This window comes from Melampsora larici-populina, assembly GCF_000204055.1.
Source record: "Melampsora larici-populina 98AG31 unplaced genomic scaffold MELLAscaffold_12, whole genome shotgun sequence".
Taxonomy (NCBI): domain Eukaryota; kingdom Fungi; phylum Basidiomycota; class Pucciniomycetes; order Pucciniales; family Melampsoraceae; genus Melampsora; species Melampsora laricis-populina.
The window spans coordinates 1,650,947-1,678,298 of NW_006768776.1; the positions used below are offsets into that span (position 1 = coordinate 1,650,947).

The 27,352-nt window shown below is 41.8% G+C and overlaps 3 protein-coding genes across 3 annotated transcripts; all 3 read left to right on the forward strand.

The window, feature by feature from the left end:
* Positions 1 to 10,412: 10,412 nt before the first annotated feature.
* Positions 10,413 to 13,107, forward strand: MELLADRAFT_85068 (uncharacterized protein; the record flags this gene model as incomplete). Its single annotated transcript, XM_007408380.1, has 15 exons — positions 10,413 to 10,764; positions 10,839 to 10,995; positions 11,063 to 11,105; positions 11,172 to 11,254; positions 11,328 to 11,366; positions 11,434 to 11,630; positions 11,725 to 12,056; positions 12,116 to 12,158; positions 12,236 to 12,287; positions 12,349 to 12,443; positions 12,513 to 12,530; positions 12,621 to 12,657; positions 12,814 to 12,877; positions 12,962 to 12,979; positions 13,057 to 13,107. 15 exons carry the CDS (start codon positions 10,413 to 10,415, stop codon positions 13,105 to 13,107), a joined length of 1,581 nt encoding a protein of 526 aa, XP_007408442.1.
* Positions 13,108 to 18,292: 5,185 nt separating this feature from the next.
* MELLADRAFT_105257 (uncharacterized protein) lies at positions 18,293 to 20,589 on the forward strand (the record flags this gene model as incomplete). Its single annotated transcript, XM_007408381.1, has 7 exons — positions 18,293 to 18,340; positions 18,363 to 18,811; positions 18,887 to 18,966; positions 19,036 to 19,436; positions 19,504 to 19,792; positions 19,860 to 20,044; positions 20,533 to 20,589. The coding sequence occupies 7 exons, from the start codon at positions 18,293 to 18,295 to the stop codon at positions 20,587 to 20,589; spliced, it is 1,509 nt and encodes a 502-aa protein (XP_007408443.1).
* A 1,063-nt stretch (positions 20,590 to 21,652) lies between these two features.
* On the forward strand, positions 21,653 to 24,117 carry MELLADRAFT_85070 (uncharacterized protein; the record flags this gene model as incomplete). Its single annotated transcript, XM_007408382.1, has 6 exons — positions 21,653 to 21,901; positions 21,984 to 22,132; positions 22,206 to 22,301; positions 22,379 to 22,785; positions 22,874 to 23,086; positions 23,168 to 24,117. The coding sequence occupies 6 exons, from the start codon at positions 21,653 to 21,655 to the stop codon at positions 24,115 to 24,117; spliced, it is 2,064 nt and encodes a 687-aa protein (XP_007408444.1).
* Positions 24,118 to 27,352: the final 3,235 nt, after the last annotated feature.

A 27,352-nucleotide genomic window follows, 5' to 3' on the forward strand; every position in this document is an offset into this window, starting at 1 on the left:
GTTGTGGGGGGGCCTGACAGCAACACAGCCACAGATACGGCACTAGTACCAACACCCAAACCCCGCCGCTGAAAACTGGGGCAGTGCGGGGGCAGTGCGGGGGTCCCGCCGCGCCCTCAGTCTACTGAAATTGGACTGGGATAAAACCACGCTGAGGCCCGGTTTTTAGCGGGGTCCAACCCGCCGCTGCCCCATTGACGGGACCCCAGGGGGAACCCAGGGGCCCAGTTTGGCCCGTACTGTAGGTAGCCTATAAGACTCTACATGATCAGCCCCTGACTCAAATCAGAAGTCCCGATTAGTACATCTCTTTCTCATTCAATCAACCACATCTCGATTGGTACATTCAAGATGGGCAAATCCAGTGTAAGTGGTTCAATCACGTTTCCCCAAGAATTTTCACTAGTTAATTTGCTGATTGCTGAACTCTTTCCGTCTCCAGTGGACCTCCTTCCATCCAAGTTCAACCACAATCAGTCTTGATGATCGGATTCCAATCAGTCTTGCGGATTATCTCAGAGTTGGACCCTTAGAACAGGCTGATAGGCCTCTAGTGATCCTCTTCCTATTACCCCTTGGATCAAATCCTTGCTCCACTTTACTTTCTCTTCTGTACTCCTCAAATTCGATTTCTACCTTGAATGACCTTTCCTCCGATTGCTTTTCAAACATTTCCTTCATTATGAATCCCTCCACCTCCTCGGCTCCTAAATCCTCTTCCACAACTCTTGGGATCCCATCCACACCAGCTCGCGAAGTACGAAACCTACGAAACCGATCTCCACAACAACCATCACCTGGCTATGTGTTTACCGGGTCAGATTCACGCCGTAGGATCACAAGAGAAACTGCCAATGCATCACATCCTAACAGCCCTACCGACGAGTTACCTGCTGCCTCTGGTTCCGGTACAACACAAAAACGAGCACGCGAAGACGGTTGCGATAACGAACCGAGTCTCACCAAAAAAAAGAGAAAGGCCACAAATGTGAGTTTCTATCTTTGCATGCTGTTTGGTTCTCAGCGATATCCACCACTCATTTTCTTTTACTTTTGTCTGTTCAACTTCCAGGACAAGCGACCACGTGAAGAAGATGGTGATGAGTCTGACACACCGGATCCGAGTGTCAGCAAGAAAAAGCAAAAGACCTCAAAGGCGAGTTTGTTCTGTTTTGCGCTGTCTGCTTCTCAGATCCCCACTCATGTTATTTTACTTTTATCTTCTCTAGGGCAAGGGCACAAAGGACAAGTCGGTTCCTGACGTGGTTGACGTTGACCAGGTCTCATCTTCAGATGAAAATGCTGAAACACGTCCGGGTCAATCGAAGGACGTTATTTTTCTCCTTAAGTATTATGGAAAGCCGGAGCATTATAAGAATGAGGTTCGTTTGTTCTTTGACTTCATTCATTGATACATTTGCGATGACAGATTCAAGTTTACATTCCATCAGCAAGTGATGATCAAGCTCTGACTGGTGCAGAGGTCTGATCAGCTTGTGAACCAGTGAGGATTTACAACTGGTGTGTAACCTCACTGGTTTCGGTGGAATTGAATAAACCTGAGTCTGGAATGTATTTTTTAGTGACTCAAAGCTCACTGATTTATTTCATTTCACATTATTTGTTTGATTTTCTATTTTGTTTATCTATTTTCAAGACTGGGTCATTCAAGCGTCATTACCCATGTAAATTTTGTGGCCAATGGTTTACCCGTGGAATCAAATCGAACGACAACCTCTATGCTCATCGAGATGGGGATGAGCATCGCAAACCTTGTGTTAACCGTCAGAAGGCAATCAAGTCAGGAATGCAGCTTCCACAAACTTATCAGCAATTACAGAAGGCTGCAAAGAAGCAGACACCTGCCGGAAAGTTCATGGATGGTTTCCTTGATCGGCCTGCTTTCACGGTCCAGATGCTCAACGTGCTTCTTGTGCTCTGGATCGTGCGACATGCTCTTGCCTGGGCACGGTTTTCTGACCCAATCTTGCGAAGCGCTTTCAAGTTGGCCAACCCGTCAGCCGACATGCGATCACCAACATGGGCTGCACAAACAGCCAAGAAAGTTTACAAGGCCCTTCACTCAGAGGTTTTGAAAAAAATAAAGGTTTGTTGATTTTGTTTAATTTTGTTTATTTAACTTTATGTTCTTTAAATTGACCGTTTTATCAATTCCACAGTCTAACACCAGCCGTATCTGGTTAGTCCACGATGTATGGACCACCCGAGGAAATCGATATGCTTTCATAGCATTGATTGCTTGCTATATCAATGCGGATTTTAAGTACTGCAGAGTCTTTCTGACTCTGAAGATGGTTGCGTGGAATCATTATGGTGCGCTGCTGGCACGCCCAGTTGCTAAATACTTAATTCGTCACGACTTACATCAAAAGATAGGTCTTATTATCTTTACTTCTTTTACCCTTTTTATATTGTCTTTAACTTCCAACCTGATAATTGTATTTATGCATTCACGTTCTAGGCCAAACAACCGATTCTGGCTCGAACAACATGACCATGGCATCCGAGATGTCGGTCATGTTTGCGGCTGCAGAAAAGCCAGTGTTCTGGAATGCATGTCAAATGCACGCTCGATGCTATTGTCATAAGTTAGCCTTGGTGGTGAAGGCTGGATTGAAATCATTATCAATCCAATCGGGACATGTCAAACCAAGCACTGAACCAAATCTAGCAGTTCCAATCCCGACCTTCCAGCTGAACAATGAAGCTATCCAAGTGGATGTTGACTCAGCCAATTCAGATGTTGAAGATCCTTTGGACGAAGGCGATCAAGGTCCTCAAGATGAAGACGATGAAGAACTGACTTCTAATGCTCAAAGAGTGACGGAAACAGATGCTGGCAACATCTTTGCTACCGCTGTTCATAAGGTCAGCTTTTTGCAAGTGCATCTCAAGCTGAGTCAATCAACACTTACTGATATGAATGCTTTCAATCAGGTGGATACCGTCAGCAAGAAGATTGCAGGGTCTCATTCTCGTCGTCAAGAGTTTAAAGGGCTTTGCAAGGAAGCAGGATTAGATCACCGGACCCCCATTGCAGGGTATGGCATTCGTTGGAACGTTATCTACGACTCCCAAAATCGAATGTGTGCTGCACAAGAGGTTGGTTTACTTTCATTGCATGATACCTTTCATCTTTTGATGCTCATGGCTTTCAAAACCTCATAGATAGTAAACAAGATGCTAGCCACCGATCGCAAAGGCTTAAAATACTTCAAAGGGATATTAATAAATGCCGAAGAATGGGAAGCAATTGAAGCTCTCAATGAAATACTAGCAGTGAGTGAACATATTGCCCATAATCACATTTTTACTTGTTTTTGATCAAATTTTATTTCATCATTTCATAGACTTTCTGCACAGGTACCAAGCGCATGGAGGGAGACTTTCCCTCAGGAGCTATGGTCCTTGTAGAATATAACCGGATCAATAACTCGCTCAACGAAGCTCGCAAAAAAACCAAATTGAAGCCGCGAAGGACATGATTGGTGTCATGTTAGACCAGCTCAACATATACATCGACGAAGCTCTTGAATGTGATGCCTTGGTATTGGCAACAGTCATGCATCCCCGTTATCGACTAGCTTTTTTTCAGAAATGTTATCCGGAACACAAAGAGCGTGTGAACACCTTGATTAACCAAGCATTTGCTTCAGCTTTGGAGGATGCTAAACGAAACACTGAAGACCCTCCACCAGCCAATGACAACACTCAGCCAGTAGAAGACGACGACGATGACGGCTTCAATGACTTTACAGCTAGCTCTAACGTCAATCCAGTTCAAATGGCGCGGGAAGCTGAACTTGAGTCCTACTTGATGGGCCAGCGCGAGTATGACAAAAGTAAGACCCCACTTGATTGGTGGAATGTGATTACAAGTTTAACATTTCCATATTGCTCAGGATGTGATTTGAACTGACATCTATATAACATTACAGGCAAATTCAGTAGTATTTCCCGTACTTGCTACAATGGCACGAGATTACCTCGCTGTTTCAGGCACTTCTTGCGCGGCAGAGAGGGTCTTTTCGAGTGCATCTGACATTTGCTCACAGGATCGTGGTGGGCTCATTCCACCCACAATTAGTAGGTTGGTTTGCTCACGTGAATGGATCAAAGATGATGTAGACCCAGGAGGTGAATACGGAGATGCTATTAAGTATATTGGAAAATATTTAGAGGGTGAGGCTAAAAAAAAAGAAGAAAGAGATTGTAATTGTAGATTAGAAGCAGTGATTATGGTTGTACATTGAATCTTCGCAAGCTTGGATTTTTTTTGGTGGTAATTTCATTTTTTTGAATTTAGTGAAAAAAACCCAGTCTGTGGCGCGCTGCGATGGTCTCAAGCGCGCCGCGGTCCCCTTGAGATTTTTTCCCACTGCGGCAGCGCTGCGGTGAGGTCCCCTTAAAACTGGGGTCAATCACACCTCTGCCCCCGTGGACCCAAATTCCGCTGCGCTGCGGCGGGGTTTGGGTGTTGCTAGTACCGGTATTGTACCGTACTGTCAGTACCGTATCTGAGCGCTGACTACGGTACTGGATCTGAGCGCTGACTACGGTACTGGAGGGGTACGGTACCCGGTGTCGTACCGGGTACGGTACCCGGTGTCGTACCGGAAGGCCGGGTGCGGTACCAGATACTGCACTAAGTTAGTACCGGGATATTTGGTACTGTACCTTGTTTTTTAGGGTACCTAGAGCAGCAAGGGGACAACCCTTGCCCCTTGGTAACCCTCGACCCCATTCCAATCGTATTCCACTGAAACACACCGCCAATGCCATCAAACTAGCACTCCACTCACTGGAACTCTCCCGATCTGGTCATATAAGTAAGTTTTCTCAACCTCTTTGTCTTCTTTGGTATAAATTTCGCACTGAATCATGGTTACTTGTGCAGTCTAGATCCAACCACAACAAAAATGGCCACTCCTCGCGCGCAGTGGGTGGAACATCTAAATGTGCAGCCCCTTGCTGCACTTTCCAAGCTGTACGTCTCTAATCTTTCATTTTCTTTCAATTTATAAGTTTCTTAATCCCGATTGCCGACGACTTGTCTTATCTTTTTCCACCAATTCTCATCCCTCCACGTACAGATTCCTACTCTTCTATCTACATCAACTTGAAATCTTTCGAGCCATCTTCCTTCTCTACCGATATCTACTTAGCCTTGTTGAATCCATCTCTACCAATTCCATCAATATGTCCTCATCCTCTAACCGACGCAGCACTCGATTTTCGCCTGCCAGAAATCCACCTCAGATGATCCGCACTCCGCTAGACTCACGCCGTTCAATCAAACGTCGAGACCGTGATGAAGATCAGCACGATCAGCAGTCTGAATCTGAAGCATCAGTCGCCTCAGCTCATTGATTCTCTACCAAACGCCGAAGGCACTCTCCAGCAGAAGAAGAAGAAACTTCAAGCTCTGAAGACGATCAACCGGTCATCATTCAACCGGTCATCACGAGGCGCAAGAAAAGCTCCCAGAAACCTGATAAGAACAAACGCAAAAGCTCCAAAACTTCAAAACAAAAGGCAGAGGTCTCCAATGTCGAATCATCAAACAGTCAAGTTAAACTCCAAGTTAACCTTACGCAAGACTCAGACGACGAGAATAGCAAGGTTGCTGGTAAACAAGAAGAAGAAGATGAAGAGGTGGAGGATGATTGATATGATCCTCTCAAGGATTATTTCGAAAATCCAATAGTGGGTCCCAAAGACGTAAGTATCTTGTTTTATTTTGTTATTTCCTCATTCCTCTCTGTATCAATCTTCTGACTCTGTATCATTGCTCTTAGAAACCGGGTGTACGTGGTACCTTTCCTTGCAAGGCTTGCGGTAAAGGGGTTCGTAGTGTTGGTGGGACGTCTAGCCTGTGGGCCCATCGCGACGGTTCCAAGCAGCCTACCAAGACTGGCCGACCAGGATGCAGCAACAGGGACCCTGCAATCGCATCAGGATGCAACCTTCCTCCCACCGTCGCCGAAAAGCGAAAGATGGATTCGAAACCTCCAGCTGGACAAACATCAATCACAGCTTTCACCCATTCCATCCCCAAATTCGACAACAAAACCCTTAACCAGATGTTGGGCATGTGGGTCATTAGGACGGCACAACCATGGCGTCGGATCAAAGACCCCTATCTACGGGCGGCTTTCCAGTATGCCAACCCCAACGCTCACTTGTTTGGTCGAAGGTGGGTTGCCAAGTTTGCTCACGAGGCTTATATGGAGATGCGGTCAGTGGTTTTTGAGGAACTCAAAGTAAGTCTCTTGCATATATGTTTTCATATTCTATCCATTGTATTTTTCTTATTGTCGTTTTTTTCATTTGACCTTAGTCTCTTACCAGCAAATTTGGAATGATCCACAATGTGTGGACAACCAAAGGTAATAGATATGGTTTCATTGGAGCTACAGTGACGTTTATCACCGAAGACTGGAAGTTTGTCACGAGGCATCTGTGTCTGAAGCTTATCGCTTGGCATCACAAGGGGGATTGGCTGGCCGAGCCTCTAATCAACATCCTCACGAAGCATGGAATTCATCATAAGATAAGTAATCTGATGTTTTTTTCATTTCAAATAGGATTTTTAAATATTGTCCTTCCCTTATACTAATTTTCTGTCTGTCCTTTGTTATAGCCACATTTTGGCACAGACTCACGATTCCGGTAGCAATAACAACACCTTGGCCGAAGCAATGCAAGTTCGACTTACTAAGTATAGTCAAGATCGCAATGAAGACTTTGTCTGGGATCACCAGACCGATCGGGTTCGCTGTGTTTGCCATAAGTTGGCTCTGATGGTAAACGCCGGTTTGCAATCACTTGGAATTCAAGCACCCCCGCCACCCCTAGTCAAATCATCAATGTTAGGCGATTTCCCCATTCCGAATACTACGTTGCAATCAATTCCCGAAGAGAACGAGGACAAGGAAGGCGAGGAAGGCACTTCTGACGATTTAGAAGAAGTCGGCTCGGCTGCAGAGGTTGATGATAATGACCTTAAGTCATCTCAAGCCCAAGATACCCCAGGATGGTACAAACTCAAGGACGGGCCTCATCCAGAGCCAGATATCACATCCGAAGACATCGAAACTGCAGCAACTGATCGTAACGAAGCAAACGCGGTGCACAACCTGATGACAAGGTTAGTACAATTTCCTTCCATCCTTCCTATCTTTTTCATTTCAATTTTAACCATCATTGACATTTAATCAAAATAATTATGATAGCTTGATGTCATAGGTCGGAAAATCGGAGGCTCAGCGGTCATGTGTGGCCTATTTGATGCTGTATGTCTAGCAATGCTCAAGAAGAAGCTTCCACGTCCGATTCCTGGGTATGGAATCCGGTGGAACATCAAGCTCCAATGTTGGCGGAGGCTGTACAATGCACGCGAGGTCAGTATTTTTAATAACTTATATTGACCATTATTTGAACATAGGTGATCGATCAGATCCTCAAAGAGGACCAGATGGACCCACCACGTCATGCAAACCAAGCCTGACCTGGAGAAACCCCTCTACCTCCTGACATCCACCGTCCCCGAGGGATTTTCAATAAAGTGATGATTACACCGGACGAATGGCGACAAGTACGAGATCTTATGGAGATCCTTGAGGTGAGTTTCAATTCCTATAGAATTTGAATGTGCACGCCAATTGACTCTATGCTTATGTTGATTCATCTACTTTAGGATTTCGAAAATCTAACCAAGTTCTTTGAACAGGATGGACCAACGGCCTCTCTTGTCATCCGTGAGTATGTAAAACTGAAGAAGCAGATTCAAGCAAAGATCGACAAGACCAAATCTCGCGCCGAGCCACTGTTTCCCATGTACCACGCCATGCTCGTGCGTGTCGAGGCGTATCTCAAGGAAGCTACCTCGTCTAACACACTCAACCTCGCGACAATCTTGCATCCCAGTCTTCGAATGGACTACTTTGAATTCGCTTTTGGCGCTAATTCATCGGAGACGCTTACAGCAAAATACTTGATAGAAGCACAATATGCACGCAAGAAGTTGGAAGTCGAGTCCAGTGTCCCTCATTCATCAAATGCGAAGTCTACAGCCAAAACACCAGGGCATGGTAACAGTCTATTGGCCGAGGATGAAGAGTTTCGCCACCACAAAGAACTTAATCGACGCAACACCGCAAATGAATTGCGATCATACTTGGAGATGGCTGAGGAGCCTTCAGCTGAGGTGGCGGACAATCCTCACCTAGCTTTGGGTTGGTGGAAAGTGAGTATCTTCTACTTAATTTATATTTTTTACCGGTATCATCACGATACAAAATATTGACTTGTTACCTCTTTAACAGGTAAACGAAGGGAAATATCCCATTCTTGCTCGCCTTGCACACGATTATTTGGCAATCAGTGCCACATCGTGCCCAGTCGAAAGAACCTTTTCGTCGGCAGCGGATGTTTGCTCCGCTGACCGCAGTTCACTCTTGCCACGACCAATTGAACCCTTGGTATCTGGACGTATGTGGTCAGTTGAAGGAGTGCAGATGAAAGGCAAGTTTTCATCTGCCAGCGAAGCTATGAGTCAATGTTTGACCAATGACGCGAAAGCTCGTAAGCGACGTGGTTGAGTACATGGCCAGGTGGCTTTTGTTATCCGTTTTCACTTACTTTTCTTAATAGTATTCTTCTCTTCTCCATTCTTAATCTTTCTATAGTTCAATGATGTCCTCTATGTTTCTACTCACTCTCTTTCAAGAATGTTTTCTCTCTGTGGTACTCCAATGCTTCCTTTTATTTCAAAATAGATTTTTTTGTGCGCTTTATCCCAAGGTACTAGCGACGGTACGTGGTAGTACCTGAATCGGTACGGCACTGTACCGTACCGCTCTGCTGCCTCTAGGTACCGGTATAGTACCGTACCTACACCCCTAAATAGCGACGGTACTGGGCTTTGAGCCAATAGTTGTGCCCATCCTTCAGGTACGGTACTCAATACTGTACCTGAAATCAGGCACGGTACCAGATATCGCGGCGCTCGGTACCTCCTTGTCAGGTACGATACCGGTATCCACAGGTACGGCACTAGTACCGTATCTGTGGCTGCGTTGCTGACAGTCAGTGTCAGTGTCAGGGCCTGACAGTCACGGCTCTCCTGGTGGCCGCGACCTCTGATCTCCCGTGCTGATGATCACAAGCGCGCCCTGAGGGTGCCTCAGGCGGGTCGGGCACCGGGGCCCCTGACCATTTCCCTTCAAAAAATCCCACAGTAAGTCACTCTTTTACAATTTTGTCAAATGAAATAATGACTCTTTGAGTGGTTTTTGTGCTTCTTTGTGGCTAAAAACAGCCCCTGGCCCCTAGGCGTCAGATTCAGGGCGTGCCCTGCCTGGCCCTGATCCATTTTGAAAGACCTTCGGGCTTCACCGAGGCCGGCCGGCGCCCCGGAGCCGGCCCTGAAAGTTCTAGGCCGGGTTGCAGCCCTACCCTGAACCAGAATGATACCTGATGGGTAAAAAGTCTGAGTGAAATGATATGAGATGAACTTAGGGGGTGACTATTTGGTTCATGAGATGAATTTCTAAGATTTCTAGCAACTGGTGAAAGTATGCATCAACATTGCTGTTGTTTTTGTTGAACTGAGTGTTTAAAAGTGTGGAGGTTGAAGGCTGAAGCTGATGATGATGTGGCGCAGCTCGTTATGTTTTTTTTTGCAATTGGTTTTTTTTTGTCAACAACCTTGACCATCCGAGATGATGGTTGGCTCAAAAACCCCAAACAGTTTCAAACAACTTGATTCATGTTTTGATCACTCTTGCAAATCGATTTGGCAGTCAACCCAGATTCCAGAATGACAAACTCAATCAAGTCAAGATCAATCATTCCTTTTGAACTGATCAAATGACACTATTCTTGTTGACGCCATTATGGTCATTATTTTATATTAGTCGTCAGATTTGCTTTTTTTAATCATTCAATTGATGTTCATGCTCACGATCACTCAGGAGTAAATCTTGAACAGTTTTTTTGAGCCCCCGAATCTCAAACAGTTGTGTTTGGGTAGCTGCCCTCGTCCCTACATGCTTTGGTTGTAGGGTGAAGATTGAGTGAGGTGAATGTGGTGAAGTGTTTGAAGTGAATGAGTTGAATTGAAGTTCGCAGTGAGAATGAAAGAGATAGAATGTCAATGTAGGGTTATGTAAACTGTATGTAAGTTGAGAATGAGATAGATGATGAATGATCACCTTGCCTGTGAGTCTGACCTGATTGAAGCTGAGCTGAGCTGACCTGAACCCTTCTTCCCACTGTGAACACCGCCTCACTGTTGACCTTTCTTTAAGAACATTCAACTTCATCACTTTACCATTCCTTTCGATATCACTATTACAAACTATATCCAACCTATCAACACACAAACCATGGCTCAATCACCTCTCGATGAACATCATAGTCCAACTTCTGAACAACATCAAAACACAATAGCATTCTCAGATCAACCAGATGAAAAACTCAATTCTTCAACTTCTCATCACAACCTCAAAGATGAGGAGCATGTGATCTCTCCTATCGATTCTTCTCATCAACTTCATAATACTTCATTTCCTCCAAGTTCAATTCAACCAACTAATCAATCAACCTCTAATCTGGATCTCAATAAACCTACTCTCAAACGAAAACAAACTTGGGCTTCTTTACTTAAACCTGAAAAGAAACTGTCGAATCATAATCCTACTTATAAAGAATCTATCAATGCTATCGTTCGGTCTTCTTGTCAGTTCATTTCTTTCATTTTCACTTTTTTACTTGATCATTTCATTCACTAACATTTTTTTTTCCATCTATAGGGCTCAACGTTCTTCTCGTCTTTATTCCCATCTCATGGGCTCTTCATTTTGCTACCCCTAATGCGGACGTTGCGATATTTATCACTTCGATGCTTGCCATCATTCCTTTAGCTAAATTACTTGGTTTTGGTACTGAAGAAATCGCTCTTAGGGTCGGGTCAGACTTTTTCATAATTAGTCTTATTCAGTAATCCAGAAATTGATACCTTCATGTACATTTTTAGTCAAACTCTTGGTGGTCTTCTTAACGCGACTCTTGGAAACGCGGTTCGTATATTGTACAATCTTATGATGAAAACGCATCCTGACCGATTTCTTTAAATCAATTTTTAGGTCGAATTGATTGTTGCCATCCTCGCACTTGTAAAGTGTCAGCTCGTTGTGGTTCAGTCTTCACTCCTTGGTTCAATTCTTAGGTTTGAGGATCCTCTTATGATTCTGTCCGCTGCTTTGGAATGGCTACTAATTCTTGATTTTTTTTCATCACAGTAATCTGCTCCTTGTACTCGGAATGTGTTTCTTTGCCGGGTAACTACATCGCTCTTATATTTTCTTCACATGCTCAAGAAGACTCATTTGCAATATCTTTTAATAGTGGTATCCGATTCTCCGAACAAGCCTTCTCCATCACTGCTGCTCAACTCAATTCCTCACTTCTCATCATGAGCGTCATTGCTATCCTTATTCCTGCTGGATTCCACGCGGCTTTTAGTAACTTGGGTGATAGTGTTGAAGGTCCAGATGTGCTAAAGATGAGCAGAGGAATCGCAGTGATCTTACTCGTCATTTATGGTATGTATTTTACAATTGATCTCATTCAGACCTTTAAAGACACTTTCAAGCAATAAGCGCTCAATTATAACTACTTTTGAACATCTCCTTTTAGGTGCCTATCTTGTCTTTCAACTTTGGACACACCCACATCTCTATTCCGAGACACCCAGTTCATCCGAAACTCCAGATGGACATCCTACCTTTGGAGGTCATCGAATCATGCGACAAGCAAGATCAGTTCGAACTCGTACTCCTCATGTCTCCGTTACACCTGATGAGGCTGGAGAAGGACATGAGGAAGAAGAAGAAGAAGAAGAGGTCCCTACTCTCAATTTTGTTTCGGCTGTCCTTATCTTGGCTCTCTCTACTGTTTTGGTTGGGGTGACCTCTGAGTGGCTTGTGGATAGTATTAATGGTATCACCAAGACTGGTGCGATTTCTGAAGTCAGTATTCTCTCTTTCTCCACATCTCTGCATGTAATAATCGATGTATATCTTTCTAGGCTTGGATTGGGTTAATCTTGCTCCCCATTGTTGGAAATGCTGGTGCGGCTACTTCTTGTCTTTTACTTTTTCTTTTCTTCTATTCCTGGTCACTGAGATATCACTTTGTTTATCTATAGCTGAACATCTTACCGCCGTATCCGTGTCGGTGAAAGATAAACTTGATCTATCGTACGTTTCTGTGGCTCTTGGTCAGTTCTTCAGTCACTTACGATTGATTTGTGTGCAATAGAATGAGTGTTGCAGTAGGATCATCGATCCAGATTGCTTTATTTGTTGTACCGCTGTTGGTGATATTGGCTTGGATACTTGACAAACCGTTGACTTGTAAGTTTTGTATGTCTTGTTTTGTTGCAAACCGACAAATTGGCTAAACCTTTCCGCTCCTTGTTATAGTGCTGTTCGATCCTTTTGGTTAGTATCCTATACACTGCCGTGACATAGCATTTTTGAACACGGGCTGATTGTGACACATTCACCAACTACGAACCTTCCAATCAACAGAGAGTATCACATTATTTCTCGCTGTCTTGGTTGTCAAGTAAGCTATCTTACTTTTTTATTCCCTTCTTCCTTGGATTTATCTCAACTGCTCACATTTTCTTTAACTATTTTTACAGTTATACGTAAGTTTTACAGTGAAACCATTTGAAGAATTCGGATCATTGGCTTATCTTCTTTGAACATTCGTTTGTAGCATTCAAGACGGTAGAGCCAATTGGATTGAAGGATTTATTTTAATGAACGTCTATATCATTGTTGTAAGTATTTTGTTGATGATTCCTCTCTTTACGTTGAATCAAGTTTATTTGGATGACACTTACATGTTAATTTATGTTCAATAGGCCGTAGCATTTTATTTCGTAAGTGATGATCTGGTTCTTTTCTTACAGTATTAAATCAGAAGTTTAAGAAATGATTTTTTTTCTTTTTGTTACAGTATCCTTCAAATACTACAGACGTTAATTTAGGATTGATTTGTAAAACTTGAAGAAAATCAGTGCGGATTTTTTTTTTGCTTTTTCGTTGTGTGATAATATATATCTATCTATCAATCTTTTTAAATTTTTTTTTCAAGGTAGATCATAATTTTATAAGTTGGTTTTTGGATTTATTTTGAATCTTTTTTTTTGGTTTGGTTTATGGATCAATTGACGAACTTGTTATGAAAAAAGAAGTATGTGTGTGTGTTTGGTTTGTGTTGGAAATTTCTCTGTGTCATGTGCGCATGGTTTATGTTTATGAATTTGTGATTTGTTTTTTTTAAAGTTTATTTTTTTAGTAGATTTGAAATCTTTAATTGATCTCGTTTTGGTTTTGTAAAACGTTTTTTTTTGTTGTGTTTGGTTTTGTGATTTTCTGAAAGAGATGTTTTAGAAAGTTTTTGTTAATTTGTCATTTTTTTTGTTTCGTTTTGAATACCTTTTTAATTTTTTTTGATTATTATTGATCTTAATAGCAAAAGAAATGATTTTGTTTAAAGTTTTTTATATATAGATTTGGGGTAAATTAATAAGATTTGGATGACTTATTGGGTTTTTTTGAATGAATGTGGGATGGGTTTGGGTTTGTTTGGTTCAGGAGATAACTTTGGCAAGCATGTGTATGTCATTACCACACAAGACTTGGCAGGTACTTACATAGAGAACTTGTTTTGGCATGTATCAAGTTTCTTCACTTGCTCATTTTGAACATGTAGACAAAAGGATTGTTAATTTGGTGAAAAGATGTACTTGTGTCACAAAGGTTTTGAGGGCTGGTTTCTTTTGAAGGTTTGGTTTGTTTGATTTCATTCAACTTCAGCTTTGGGTCTTTGTTTTCTTGAGAAAAATGGATTGATCCTTATAAGTTTCTTTCTACATATGCAGTTTATTGTCATAGGTTTAAGACCAAAACTCAGTATATGTTACATTGCCATTCAGGTAGGGGACTGTGTGTTGCACCTGTTGCACCCTGGATGTCAAGGATAATGCAAGAGGTGCAAGGGAATCAGGAGCCCTATGCCACTGGGGAAAGCAGAATTAAGTAGGATTTCATTATAAATTTGTTATGACATAGGAATTGGTTTAGGCTCAGGTGGCAAGGGCTGAGGCCTGAATTGTGTTTTCCTCTCAACACAAGGAGAGAGATATCATGAAAAATGCTATAAAAGGAGCTCACTGTGGGTGGTGGCTCAATCTGATGCTGGACAGTCCCACTGGAGTGGAACAGCTGCCTGCTTCTGTAGTGAGAGAAATTGATAACTTTAAGCCCAGAACTTAAGCCAACATCTAAGTAAGAAGAGGGTGGTGGGTAATGCAGCAATCCGGCCCAAAAAAAACGGGTTGCTCCCGGCTTCAGGACCAGGTCAGCCTGATCTCGGTGTGGGCATGAGCAAAACCGGGTCAAACCGGTCTGACCCACATAATGTAGGCACAGGGGAAGTTTGGCCAAATCAGATACTTTATGTTTATTTCAAGCGCCTACAATACATGTTTTTTTGTTTCAAAAGACAACCATATGTGTATATTTGGTTGGAAGTTAGAAGTTTAAATAAAAAAAAACTGGAAATCTGTAAAGATGAAATAGATAGACTCATAGAGGAACCATTGATAATACCTTGTTCAAAGTCTTGGGACATACAAGAGCTTCAAAAGTATCTGGTTTGAGACCATGGCAACGTTTGGTTAAAATACGCCCCCCTGCTGAAAAGGCCCATTCTGAAGGAGTACTACTTGCTGGGACTGAAAGAAAGATTTGAGCCAGGTTTGCAAGAGAGGGATAAGTTAATTCATTACGTTGCCAATAATCCAAAGGTTTACAAGATCCGGGCTTGCAAGGTTCTGCTAGATAACTTATAAGTTCATTGGCCAATGAGCGCTTTTTGGGTGCCAGTAAGAAAGATTGAGGTCCGTCTTCAACAGGCTGATTGATTAGATCTAATGTATCCTCTACAACATCATCATCTAAAATGAATTGGCAAGCCTCCTTTAAGAAGAGGTCTTGCAAATCTGATTGATTGTAAATACTGGCTTGTTGAAGAGTGAGGAAAGCTCCTTGTCCTTGCTTTGAGGTTCAAGTACATGTGCACTGTGAGGGTTGGGTATTCAAAAGGATACTCAATGCTCACTAAAGGTGGTCAGGGTAGTTGGTAATCTTAAATAATTATATGTATATTTCAATATAAGGTAATTGTAATAAGATTATAGGGAAGAAAAGCAGGGCAGGAGAAGAGGACTGGCCTGTTTGGGTAAATCCAGACAGGCTACAGTTAAATGACTCCTGAAGAGGAGATTATAATTATAAGGAATATGAAAGCTGGATCCAGGGCTTTCCTTCAATCTTCAAAATGACTGATTGAAGAGTGAGGTATAGAGTCACTAGTCTGGTTGTTACAAAGTCACCAACTTATCGTTATTCAGAAGGTACACCAACCTGAGAGTTGATATAGGTCACTAACCTACGGTTGTTCAGAAGGTACACCAACCTGTGAGTTGATATAGGTCACTAACCTGTAGTTGTTCAAGAGGTAACGAACCTTGAAGTTAATTGGAAGGTCACTAACCTAGAAATGTTCTACTTAGGGAAAGTAGAGGATCCAGAAAGGGGAAGAAAGAGATTACTTTATCTTTTAGTCAGGAAGCTGCTTTAAAGATATGAAGTGGATCACCAGTCTTATTATTATAAGACTTTTGATTGTGTACTTCAATTGAACTTTAAAGGGTTCTTTAAAAGATGTGTGTAATAAATTGCTTGGGAGATCATCTGAAGGCTGAGAGAGGAGGGGTTTATATAGTCTCCTCTCTAAACCTAACTGTAGTGATATTTGTTATTATCACTACATTGGTTCAGGGCTAATCATTACTATGTGTTAATGATTATTATTAACAGTGTTTGATTACATATACATGTTATATGTAATATGTAATATAAGCATTTTAACTCTTGACACTGAGTTATGAGGTGTACTTGGTGTTTTATTACATATTACATGTTGTTTTAAGTGTACATGTATATGTAATAAGTGTTTTGGTACATTGTACTACATGCTACGTACCGTCTAAGCTCAGTATGTACATGTAATCAATTTTATACATAATGTTTTTAATGTTACAAGTTAGTTTTGGGTACATGTATGTGTACTCAGGGCTGACATGCACAGAGATAGACTGGCTTAGCAATCATGTTGTTAAAATAAGTGACAAGCTTTTTCTTCATTTGAGAAATGGCGAGTTGAATGGAATGGTTTTTGAAAGAATCCAAAGCCTTGAAAAGATACAAGATATTGGCAACATGAAATAAGACCTGAAAATTTGTCATCTCAACTTCACCTTGTCAAGTTGACATTCAAGCCACTCATAAACTGGTAAGACAGCATCAAGACTCGTATAAGTTGATTGAGAAAGCATATTGGTGGCTTTTTCAAAGGGCTTGAGAAATTGAGTAAGGCAGGCAATGATTTCCCACTTGGAAGGGGTGAGAGAAAACTTGGTCATTGAGGAGTCCCTTGAGCATTTAGGATTGATAACATCCTTGAGTTGAAGTGCTCTTTTGAGAGCCATGAGATCCAAATTCCATTGAGTTTTGATGTTTTGGATAAGTCCAAGACGGAAACCAAGTTCAGACTCCACAAGATTCTCAAAAGATTTTCTACAGCTTGGAGTTTTCATCACAGCGGTGATGAATGCCATGAGAAAAGTTAGGGCTCCAGGAGTATCAACCTGATCAAATCCATTGTCTTCAAGTAAATCAGCTAAGTTGACTGAAGATGTCTTGCCAAGGTACTTTGGAAAAAGGTGCCAAACCAGCGCAAGCGACTAAGGTAATGACATGCGCTACACATCTTAGTAAGTGTTGGTCCTTTTTGAAAGCTTCAATCTTGACTGTGACTTCTCGTGCCATCGCTCCATTTGTTGATGCATTATCAGCTGTAATACAATAAATCTTCTGATCAATGTTAAACACCTGTGTGTACTGTAAAGCACCAAGTCTATTGGATGATACTGACACCTGTATCATCCTATGTCATTGGAAAAAGCCCCTTTAGAATTTCTTAGAAAGAAAGTTGATTCTAAGCTGAAATAAATATATTTCTAAGTCCCCTTTCATAAGGGGGGGGCCTTGCCCCCCACACGCATCATACACCTATCTCACTACCCAAACACATATTATTAGAGCACCCACTATGGGGGGAGTGTTTTATCGTAAAGTTTGCGTTCCTGAGCGCGAAGTTTGATCATGCGTGTTTTACCAAAGTTGGTAACCGCGTGAAATCCACTATGGGATGATTTATCGTCTGCTTTCCCTAGTTCCTACAATAAATCAAGTCGTAGGCTTGCGTAAATCTGAACACACGAAGTGCAAGACTTGACGCAGCCGTACGGACCGCAGGTCTAAAACAGGTCCATAGTGGACCTGTTGGTATTTTAGCGTTAGGGTAACGCTAAATCACCGAGTTAACGCAACCATAGTGGGTGCTCTTACTACTCAAGCAACAAAATTACTACCTAAGCCAACAAATCTTACCACTTCAGCCAAAAGTGCCAAAATCTTACCACTTCAAGTCACTTCTCACCACCTCAAATCATATTCTTACTACTCATAAGGGGGGGCCTTGCCCCCCACACGCATCATACACCTATCTCACTACCCAAACACATATTATTACTACTCAAGCAACAGAATTACTACCTAAGCCAACAAATCTTACCACTTTAGCCAAAAGAGCCAAAATCTTACCACTTCAAGTCACTTCTCACCACCTCAAATCATATTCTTACTACCCAAGTCAACATCTTACCACTGTAGTAAAAATCTCACTACTTACGCAACGTATCTTACTAGTAAACTCAAAATATCACTACTTCATCCGGCATCTTACTACCCAAGTCAATACTCTTACTCTACTACATATCAAAATCTATAACCTAGATCAATACAACAACCTAACAAAGATCATATCACTCTAAGCTCTTACTCAGAGCAATCACCCCAACAACGACCCTATCACCACTTTTTATCCCTTACCTCATTGCCATTTATAAGCCATCATCTTAAGGACCTCAGCGATTGCAGTGCAAAGTCTTCCAAGGTCTCACCCGTGTAAAGCCAATCCTAATACCCCCTTTTCCCAACTTCCCAGTCCAATCTCGATCCTAGCGTTCTCTCCCGTATCGAATTTCTTTATCTTAACTAATATGACCTTTCATCCAATCATCCCCATCCAGCACACCATCCACAAAGATGTGATCCGGCCGTGCCCAAAAGGAGAAAACTTCACGACCACCACCTCGCCCATCTGAGATCCGAGCCTTGCCGACTCCCACCACCACCGTAAAGCAACAACGACTCGCTAGACGTCTGACTCAACCAGCCGAAGCGAAGCGCACCAACAAGCGAGCACGCTACGAAGACGACGAAGATTTTGAAGCAGATGACGACGAAGCTCATGATAGTGAAATAATTCACGCCGCACACGAACCCACCGATACCAAATCCGAGCTAACCCCCAACCTCTCAAACTATCGTGAATTGGGCAATGAATGGGGATTAGCGCGTGCTGAAAAGTACCTCGGCAACCTCAAACTCCCCAAAAACAACCGGTTGTCAGGCAACGGCCTGTTCGAGGCACAATCCCTTCAAGCAGCATACAAGACACACAAAACAATGCTCTGCATTGCCTTGAAGGTCAGCAGAAGAGTGCTCGATGAAGCTCTGTAAGTATGCTATTTCGTCCTATTATCCTGCGATGCTTTTTCAAGAAACTGATCCTACTCTTCATACCTCACCAGATTAGAAGGACCGTTAGCGCGCGAACCAAACATGTATAACAACTATCAAACTTACAGTAAAGTAGCCACTTCAACTAAAAGTAAGAGAAGACAAGATATCATTTGATGTACGGATGACAAAGCTAACATTCATTCCCTAACCAATGTAGTGCCACCCAAGGGTGTTTCCCAGGGCTTTCGTGAACGCAATGAGATCGTAGGTTCAACGTGGTCAACATATGTCGATGAAGAGCAGGAAGTCTTCACTCCCCGGCTCTTTGAGCGCCTCTGCGTAGCGACCAGTGAGGCCTATGCACTTACCAAAACACCGCTTGGGATCCCTTCATCTGTTGCTGTTCAAGAAGCACCTACCAATGCCTGCACTTCTGGTCTTGAACCGCTTACCCCGGAAGAACTGGAAACATATGTACCTGTTTTCGAACGCTTAGTTGATAAGCAGAAAGTATCACGAGACCTCCACCAGGGACAACTCTGGAGACACAGTAGCAAAACAACCAACCGGACAACCGAGCACCTAATGAAGCTTGAAATCAGTAGGGTGGTACGTCAGGTAAGTTATTCATACTTCTCTGCTAACTTTCACATACTAACATACTAACCTTGTTTCGTCCTTCCAGCTAAACGTACTAATGCATCATTTCAACTTACAATTTCACTTGATTATTGCGTGCTGGAACCCGGCTACCTCCACCGCGCGTGCGCTCTTCCAGGAGGAACATACCTCATGTGAGCGATGGGTTGCCCTACAGCAGAAAAAACACCTTCTGGAGTACTTCACCTTTGAATCTACCAAGGCCCCTCGACATCTCCGCGCGCAGCCTAAAGAACCCAAGCCGCAAACAGAATCTGCCGCCCGACAAACCGCAAAGCGATCCGAGCTAGCAAAGTCCCTCAACGATCTGATCGGTAAGTTTCTGCTTCTGCATGCTTTTGCACTACTCCCAACGTTGCTGATCATACTGTTGAGATGCAGTTCCATACCTTCGAGGGGGGCCTCAGGGCAGAGGTGATGCCCACCCCAAGTGTTTGAACTTGGGTGAAGCATTTAAAAAGAAGACTTACCGAGGAGATGTGGCTCTCACATTCAACCGTACCTCCAACAGCCAGGTAACAGACGAGATGATATCCAAGGGGCCCAGCTCTCTCACCAACGATGAAGTTGATGCGTGGCTTGAAGATATCAAAAACAAACGATACACTAATAGGGGGTTTCAAGTTGAATTTTTTTGCGTATTTTTACGCTACAACAACTTGCCCGTTGTTGTAAAATATGCGTAATTTTTTTACAGCGGGACACCTTTTTAGGTGTCCCGAATTAAAATTACGTTGTTTTACAAAGATTTTTTTTACGAACAACTTGTCCGAATTTTTAAAAATTACACATAAAAAAATTGAACTTGAAACCCCCTATTATTAAGCTCGAGAAGACCAAGACCTCAAAGACCAAGAAACGCAACAACAAACATACATTAACTGCTGAAGAAGCAGCGCTAGACAATGAGCCGATAACCACCAAAGATGGCAAAGCCGACAAGTGCGACTCCAGTTTGGCATTTCTGGACCCGCAAATCCTAGAAGAAGAGACCAGAACCGCTGGCAATGAGTAGATGATATCACTTTGCCTTGATTATACGGTTTGTGTCTAGATTTCAGTAAGTAAGAAGCAGCTAATCTCACTTGCTCTTGCTAGCCGTTTGACGTGAACGTAACCAGTACCCGCTGATACTTCTCATGTTTTCATAAGATTAAATCGGCTACTTCCAACAGTTTTCTCCCTTACCTCCTTGCAAAAAACGCTCTTCTTGCAAATCCCTTGGTTTTGGAAATTTAAATCCTGCCTTCAATCCGAAAATGTCATTAAATGTTTCATTAATCACTTTTTAGTTGAAATAATTTGCCAATTATTCCTACCGATCCGTGATGTTAAAACCTGGAGAGTTGTAATAAATTCCCCTCCTTTGTTTAAATTTTTAATTTACTCTATTTTGCTATTTTGGTGTTGAAAGAAATCTGCCAACATTTGAATTTGCACACAACAAAAACATGCAATCAGTGCAGTGGTGTCAGATTAGAGCTTAGATGCTGGAGTTCCAAAAACATAAGGGGGTGTGATATGGGTTGACAAACGATCCTTAGTCATGTGACAGTGTACTCATGTGTAATTGTACTGATTCCGTTATGTACACTGACAGTGACACCGACCGCCGGTACTTTAAAAGTATAGCTTACATGTCACAGTTGATTGACGCATGGGGTTGAGCCTTAATATGCATGGTTTTAAGCTCTGACACATAACACGATCTTAAGGACATCTACCTGAGTTGATATTTATTCTCGATCTTTTCAAATCAAGTTGAAAAATTCTGACCCGACCAAATATCGTTCTCAACGAGTCCCCACCAAGCTCACAGCTGGAACACCTCCATATCCTATCTCAAACTTTCAATTACATATGATCGATCTCCAACAACGCCTTCCCGTTTCCGTTTGTCAGGTCGATATTTCAAATTTATTTCACTTTTATTCTCTTATCTTTCACTTCCCCTCTACCTCAAGTAGCGACCTCTTAGCATGATGGAGTGGGTTTGCGCAGGTTGTCATCGATAGCCTCTGTCAAACTTGAAGTACAACCTGCAACCCCATCAACCCACTCCTTGCTTGCATGGTCCTGCTTCCAGAAGTGTTTCCAAAGCCGTAGCTGAGAAAACGAACGAATTCATTTGTGACCCCCCTTTTGCTCCCACTCTTCTTAGTCGACACCATACAATGACGACCGACTTGGCCCCCGGATGGACTACGCATAAGAGGAGCACATTCGATAGTCGCAAAGGGTACTATTTTGACATACCAAGTGGGACTTTAGTTGAGATTGCGACTAATCTCGTCATGCACCTGAACGTAAACAGGGATTCTAACGCCAAAGGTGACGACCCCCACTTACCTGGTGTTACCTATCTATCGGACCTAGCAAGCGTAATAGACTCGAAGAGGCAAACGGGATATACTGATGATGATGTAAGTACCCAACCGTTTGTAGGTAGTCCAAGTGAAAAAACCTAATACCTCTTAGCTCTTACCAATCTCACAGCTTCCGAAGCCGTTTGCCTCGCCTAAGTCGTACGCACATGTACCACATGAGTACCTGGCACCCGATGGATTCCCGAGAACCGATTGTTGGCTTAATCCTTCCTGCAGATTTGCTGTACTTACCAACACAGATCAGAATGCAGGCAAAGGTGCAGTAGTGTATGTCTCATTCATGATTGGGGCAATATTTTACCACTCACAATTCTAAATACCTGCTGAATTCTTTTTTCAGGCGAAGAGCACTGGATGAATATCGCAAACAGGGCGTGGAAGGAGTGCCTGCTAACCCTCCTCTACAAACTGCAAAAATCAGGCGAAGACAAGGACCGTATGTAAAATGCTTCCTTGATTTCTATTCACCGTTTCCAGATGATTAACATTTACTTTTGGTCCGCTTTCCTATAGGCGACATGCAAAACCCGGTCGGAAAATCATGGCTGCAAAAGCTACCGACCAGTCTGCTACCTCAGCTAACCGTTTAAACAAGACGTACGATTGCCACCGCTACCGGCTCAATGACCCACTTCTACCTTACGAAGACTACGACCGAACCATGGACATAATTTTCAACTGCTACAAAATCGTAACCCATGGAAAAGGCCAATTTGTGGATAGGGATTCACACGAATTATTATTCACCTACTCCTTTGAAGATTTGGAAGCAATGACACCGGAAAAGCGCCAGGAGCATCAAGACGATGTCTCTACCGTTCTAATGTCGACTAAGCTTTTCAAGAGGTTACCAACTCCTAAACCCCTGGCTCCTCCAATTTTTAGTAGTTCACCTTTGCTGATTAACCCGATTCCAGCCAGTGAGTTATTCATCATATGGAACAACCCCTGCTCAAAACTGTGACTCAATGATGTTATTGATTTTAGCAACCTCTGCGATGGATACAGACCGTACCAACCTACGACTGCCTGATGATACCAATCTGCCATCTTCTCCTCTAAGTTCCCTGCCACCTTCGGATGCCGATATGGATAGAGACAATACCAGCCTACAAATGCCTGACGATCCCGATCCCCCATCTTCTCCTCTAACTTCCCTGCCACCTTCGGATGCCGAAGTAAATGAAGATGATCTGAATCACGCTCAGAACAGTTTTCTCAGTAATGCTGTTTTGGATATATCACATAATCACCTTTGCTCTTCGTCTCCTCTAACTTCCCTTCCTCCTTCTGATCGTGAAGACAATGTAACGACCATCCCCAGGAAGCGTAAGCGTAGTGACAGACATAATGGCGTAATATCTAAGAAGTTACCTGTAGAAGAAAAGTTTAGATATGCTGGCTTGAATAGAACAAAGCGTAAGCGAACTATTACCAAGCCAACTATTACGAAGAAAGTTACATTTGGGAAAATTGCTCCGACCTTGAAGAAGCAAAAGCGAAACATAACAACTAACGGCGCTCTAATTCATGGGAGAATGTATTGTTTTGGCCAAACAGTTGGATATTCTCGTAACATCCTCCTGGGACCCTACCGCCCCAACAAAGCCTCATCTCGATCGTTATACCGAACCTTCTTAGACAAACTAGCCGGCTTCGGCGCACGTCTTGGCGGTAGATTCAAAGACTTTTGCGATGTAGGTTTTCAGGTAGCTCGCCAGCAACTCAACACACTTCGAGCCCCTCCAATGACAGCGACCTCGAAGTTTCAACCATCAGGGCCGCACGACTTCGCCTCCAACTTCGCATTTACCCTGGGTAATTTTTATAACAAGCCTCATACCGACAACGACAAGGGCAAGGTTTACTGTATATGGTACCCGATAGATAGTCTAAGTGGTAAGATTGTCACAGAATGTGAGGGCTTTGAACTTGAAGGCGGGTGGTTTATCTTCCCAGAATACCGAGTGGCCTTCAAATTTGGTGGTAAGTTTGCAGTTCAAATTGCATGGAACGGCAAATCCACTTTCCACCATACTCTACCTTCTCATGAAAAAATTGCATTGAACAAGCAAGGCAAGAAAGTACATTACACACGCCTTGGTTGTTCATCCCAAATCACTTACAAGATGGCCAGAGCCAGTGTAAAGATTGGAACAGACAAACAGTACAATCATACTTCCAACTGCGAGCGCAAGTTAATGGATGCGGAGGACATTTTGGAAATGCCGGATAGAAATTGGAAGGAATGAGACGGGAGGAACACTTGTTAGAATGAATATTTCAATATTATAGCTCTTTTCGTTTTAATGATTTTTTATCTTTCACTCTTGCCAATATGCTAAATATGATCACTGTGCAACCATACATTTGATGTCTGAGTACAAGCTTAGTATCCTGTTAGAATAAATATTTCAACATTATAGCTCTTTTCCTTTTGACGATTTTTTATCTTTCACTCTTGCCAATATGCTAAATATGATAACTGTGCAACTATACATTTGATGTCTGAGTACAAGCTTAGTATCCTTCCAACACAACAAAAGAGCTTTCCAAGCTCTTTTGCACGCATGATTGGTGAGTTGCGGTAGCAACTGCCACATGAGAGTATCAGACTCCTCGTTTGTATAATATGAACTGTGGATCCTTATAACTATAAGGATTGTCAAGTAATTTTACTTATTGGTGAGTTGCGGTAGCAACTGCCACATGAGAGTATCAGACTGCTCGTTTGTATAATATAAACTGTGGATCCTTATAACTATAAGGATTGTCAAGTAATTTTACTTGACAACTCCTGCATTTATAATTTCAATTATGGATATATCTTGGGTTAATATGTAAACAATCATATTTTCATTTCTTATTCATATGCCTTCTATACTGTTATATTATCTCATATCTTTGTTATTTATGAGCATTGTGTCCTTCTTGATTTTAATTCTTATCCCTTCTGATTGTCAAGTATTTTTCCTTGACAACTTATGCATTTATAATTTCAATTGTGGATATATCTTTGGGTTACTTCGACCCAAGATATATCCATCACCTAGATGTATATACATTATGTCTACAGTTTTTACAATTATAACTAAGGCTATGGCATAGAAAATATGTAAACAATCATATTTTCCTTTCTTATTCATATGCCTTCTATACCCTTATAATATCTCATATCTTTGTATAACAATTGTGTCCTTCTGGATTTTAATTCATATCCCTTCTATACCCTGATATTATCTCATTTTGTTATACAAATTGTGTCCTTCTTGATTTTCACTCATATCCCTTCTATACCTATTATCTCATATCTTTGGTATAAAAAATGTGTCCTTCTTGATGTTGATTCATATCCCTTCTATACCAATCTCATATCTTTGTTATAAAAAATGTGACCTTCTGGATTTTAATTATTATTATTGTGTCCTGCTTGATTTTATTTCATATCCCTTCTATACCAAGATATTATCTCATATCTTTGTTATAAAAATTGTGTCCTTCTTGATTTTATTTATTATTACTTTGATAGTAATGAAATGAAGTCTTTGGCAAAGTTTCGTAAAGGTTTACTAATAGGGAGAATATCAACCTATTTTATGGTGCGGACACTTGGAAGAGTGACATATTGTAATATCTAGCAAAAGAATAATTGAAGGCATGTTGGTATTATTAGAGGCGCGCGTGGCAATAATAGATATCAAGGACACTGTCAAGGGAAAGAAATCCTAGTGGCCAATAACTGTTGGATGCTTTTCAAGTTTAGATAAGCTTCTTATCTATCACACGGATTTGTTTTGAGACTCTTATCACTTTGAGTATAATATGTCTTACTCCAAAGATCCAATATTATGATGATCAGTTCATATCACAAATATACAAATATACAAGTCATGAAGGCAGTAACCAGAGTATAGATGGTATAGATGGTGCTTGCTGTGGCTTGCACACACAGGAAGCAGCTTTTCAAGCACATTGCACTTACGATGGCTGGGTGTTCGCCTTGCGTGGACTCGGCCTTTCTTGACTTATCAAGGACGATGCACACTGACTGCCGCTGAGGGCCTCTGCGAAAGTCCTCACTTCTTTTACGTGCCGATGTACGCAGTACTCTGTTGGTGCTCGTCATTAGGTTTGTCATACTCAAAGTGTCAATGAATATTGACTAGCAAGATATCAGTTATTTACAAATATGTCACCCTTGTTGTTCCATGACTCAGACTCACATAGTAGGTATCTAAGATGGTAATTCAATTGATTCTCGATCAAATGGATATCTTTGTGCAACACACTTGCACTTTCAATGTTTGATATCAACATTAATAAGGAACCATATCATTTACATGAAGTATCAAATACCTTGTTATACAACAAACGCAACCATTATAAGTTCACTGATGGTAAGAAATCCGGAGGAGTTTTTGGTTGTAGATCTTTTCATTTATCATAACATGTGTCCAATGTAATAAACTAGACAAGACAAGAATGAAGAACTGATACTTTGAGTATAATATGTCTTACTCCAAAGATCCAATATTATGATGATCAGTTCATATCACAAATATACAAATATACAAGTCATGAAGGCAGTATAGTTGACCCAGGTCACCATCAATAAGAAAAGACATCCTCTAAAACAAAGTGCAATAAGACAAGACAACAAATATACAAGTCATGAAGGCAGTATAGTGGACTTATTGCACTTTGTTTCAAAAGACATCCTCTAAAACAAAGTGCAATAAGACAAGACATCATGTATGAAATAGTATGCAATACCTTGTTAAGCAACAGACGCAACCATCATGTGTGGCCATTTTGAGGGCTGGATGCTCGAGGATTCAAGTAATAAAACTTGAACCTTGTCAAATGGTTGAGAATTCAAGTAATGATACTTGAACCTTGTAAAATGAGTTGACTTGTTAGGGATTTGTTCAAACATTTGTTATCGTATGAATATCTGCTTGTTAAATTTTTCTGGCAAGCCATATATATATAGAGTACACACACATCGCATATTGCATAACTATATATACGAAGGCCCAAATACAAAGGCCCAAGCATGCCTGATCATTCAATCAAATAGGCGAATTTACTATTTTGCGACGTACCATATAATTGTATACGTAACAGGCGTGAAATACCAGACGCAGTGTCATCGCATAACTATATATAGGAATTCCCAATAATGCCTGATCATTCAAACAAAGAGTACGTTGCGACAATTCCATTTCTTGATGTACCATTGAATTGCATACGTACCAGGCTTGAAATACCAGAGGGAGTGTCACGCATGAGCCTTTATATTGGAAGCATTAGAGCACGCAATACTCACCATAAACAAATGAGGAGGTTTAAAGCATGAACATTTACATTTTGTTCATGCATTAAAGGGAGCAACATATAAACAAAAGATTTAAAGCGAGCAATATATATACAAAAGCAGCTAGATTATATGTTCAAAGTAGAGCATCTCCCACTCGATATGTCGAT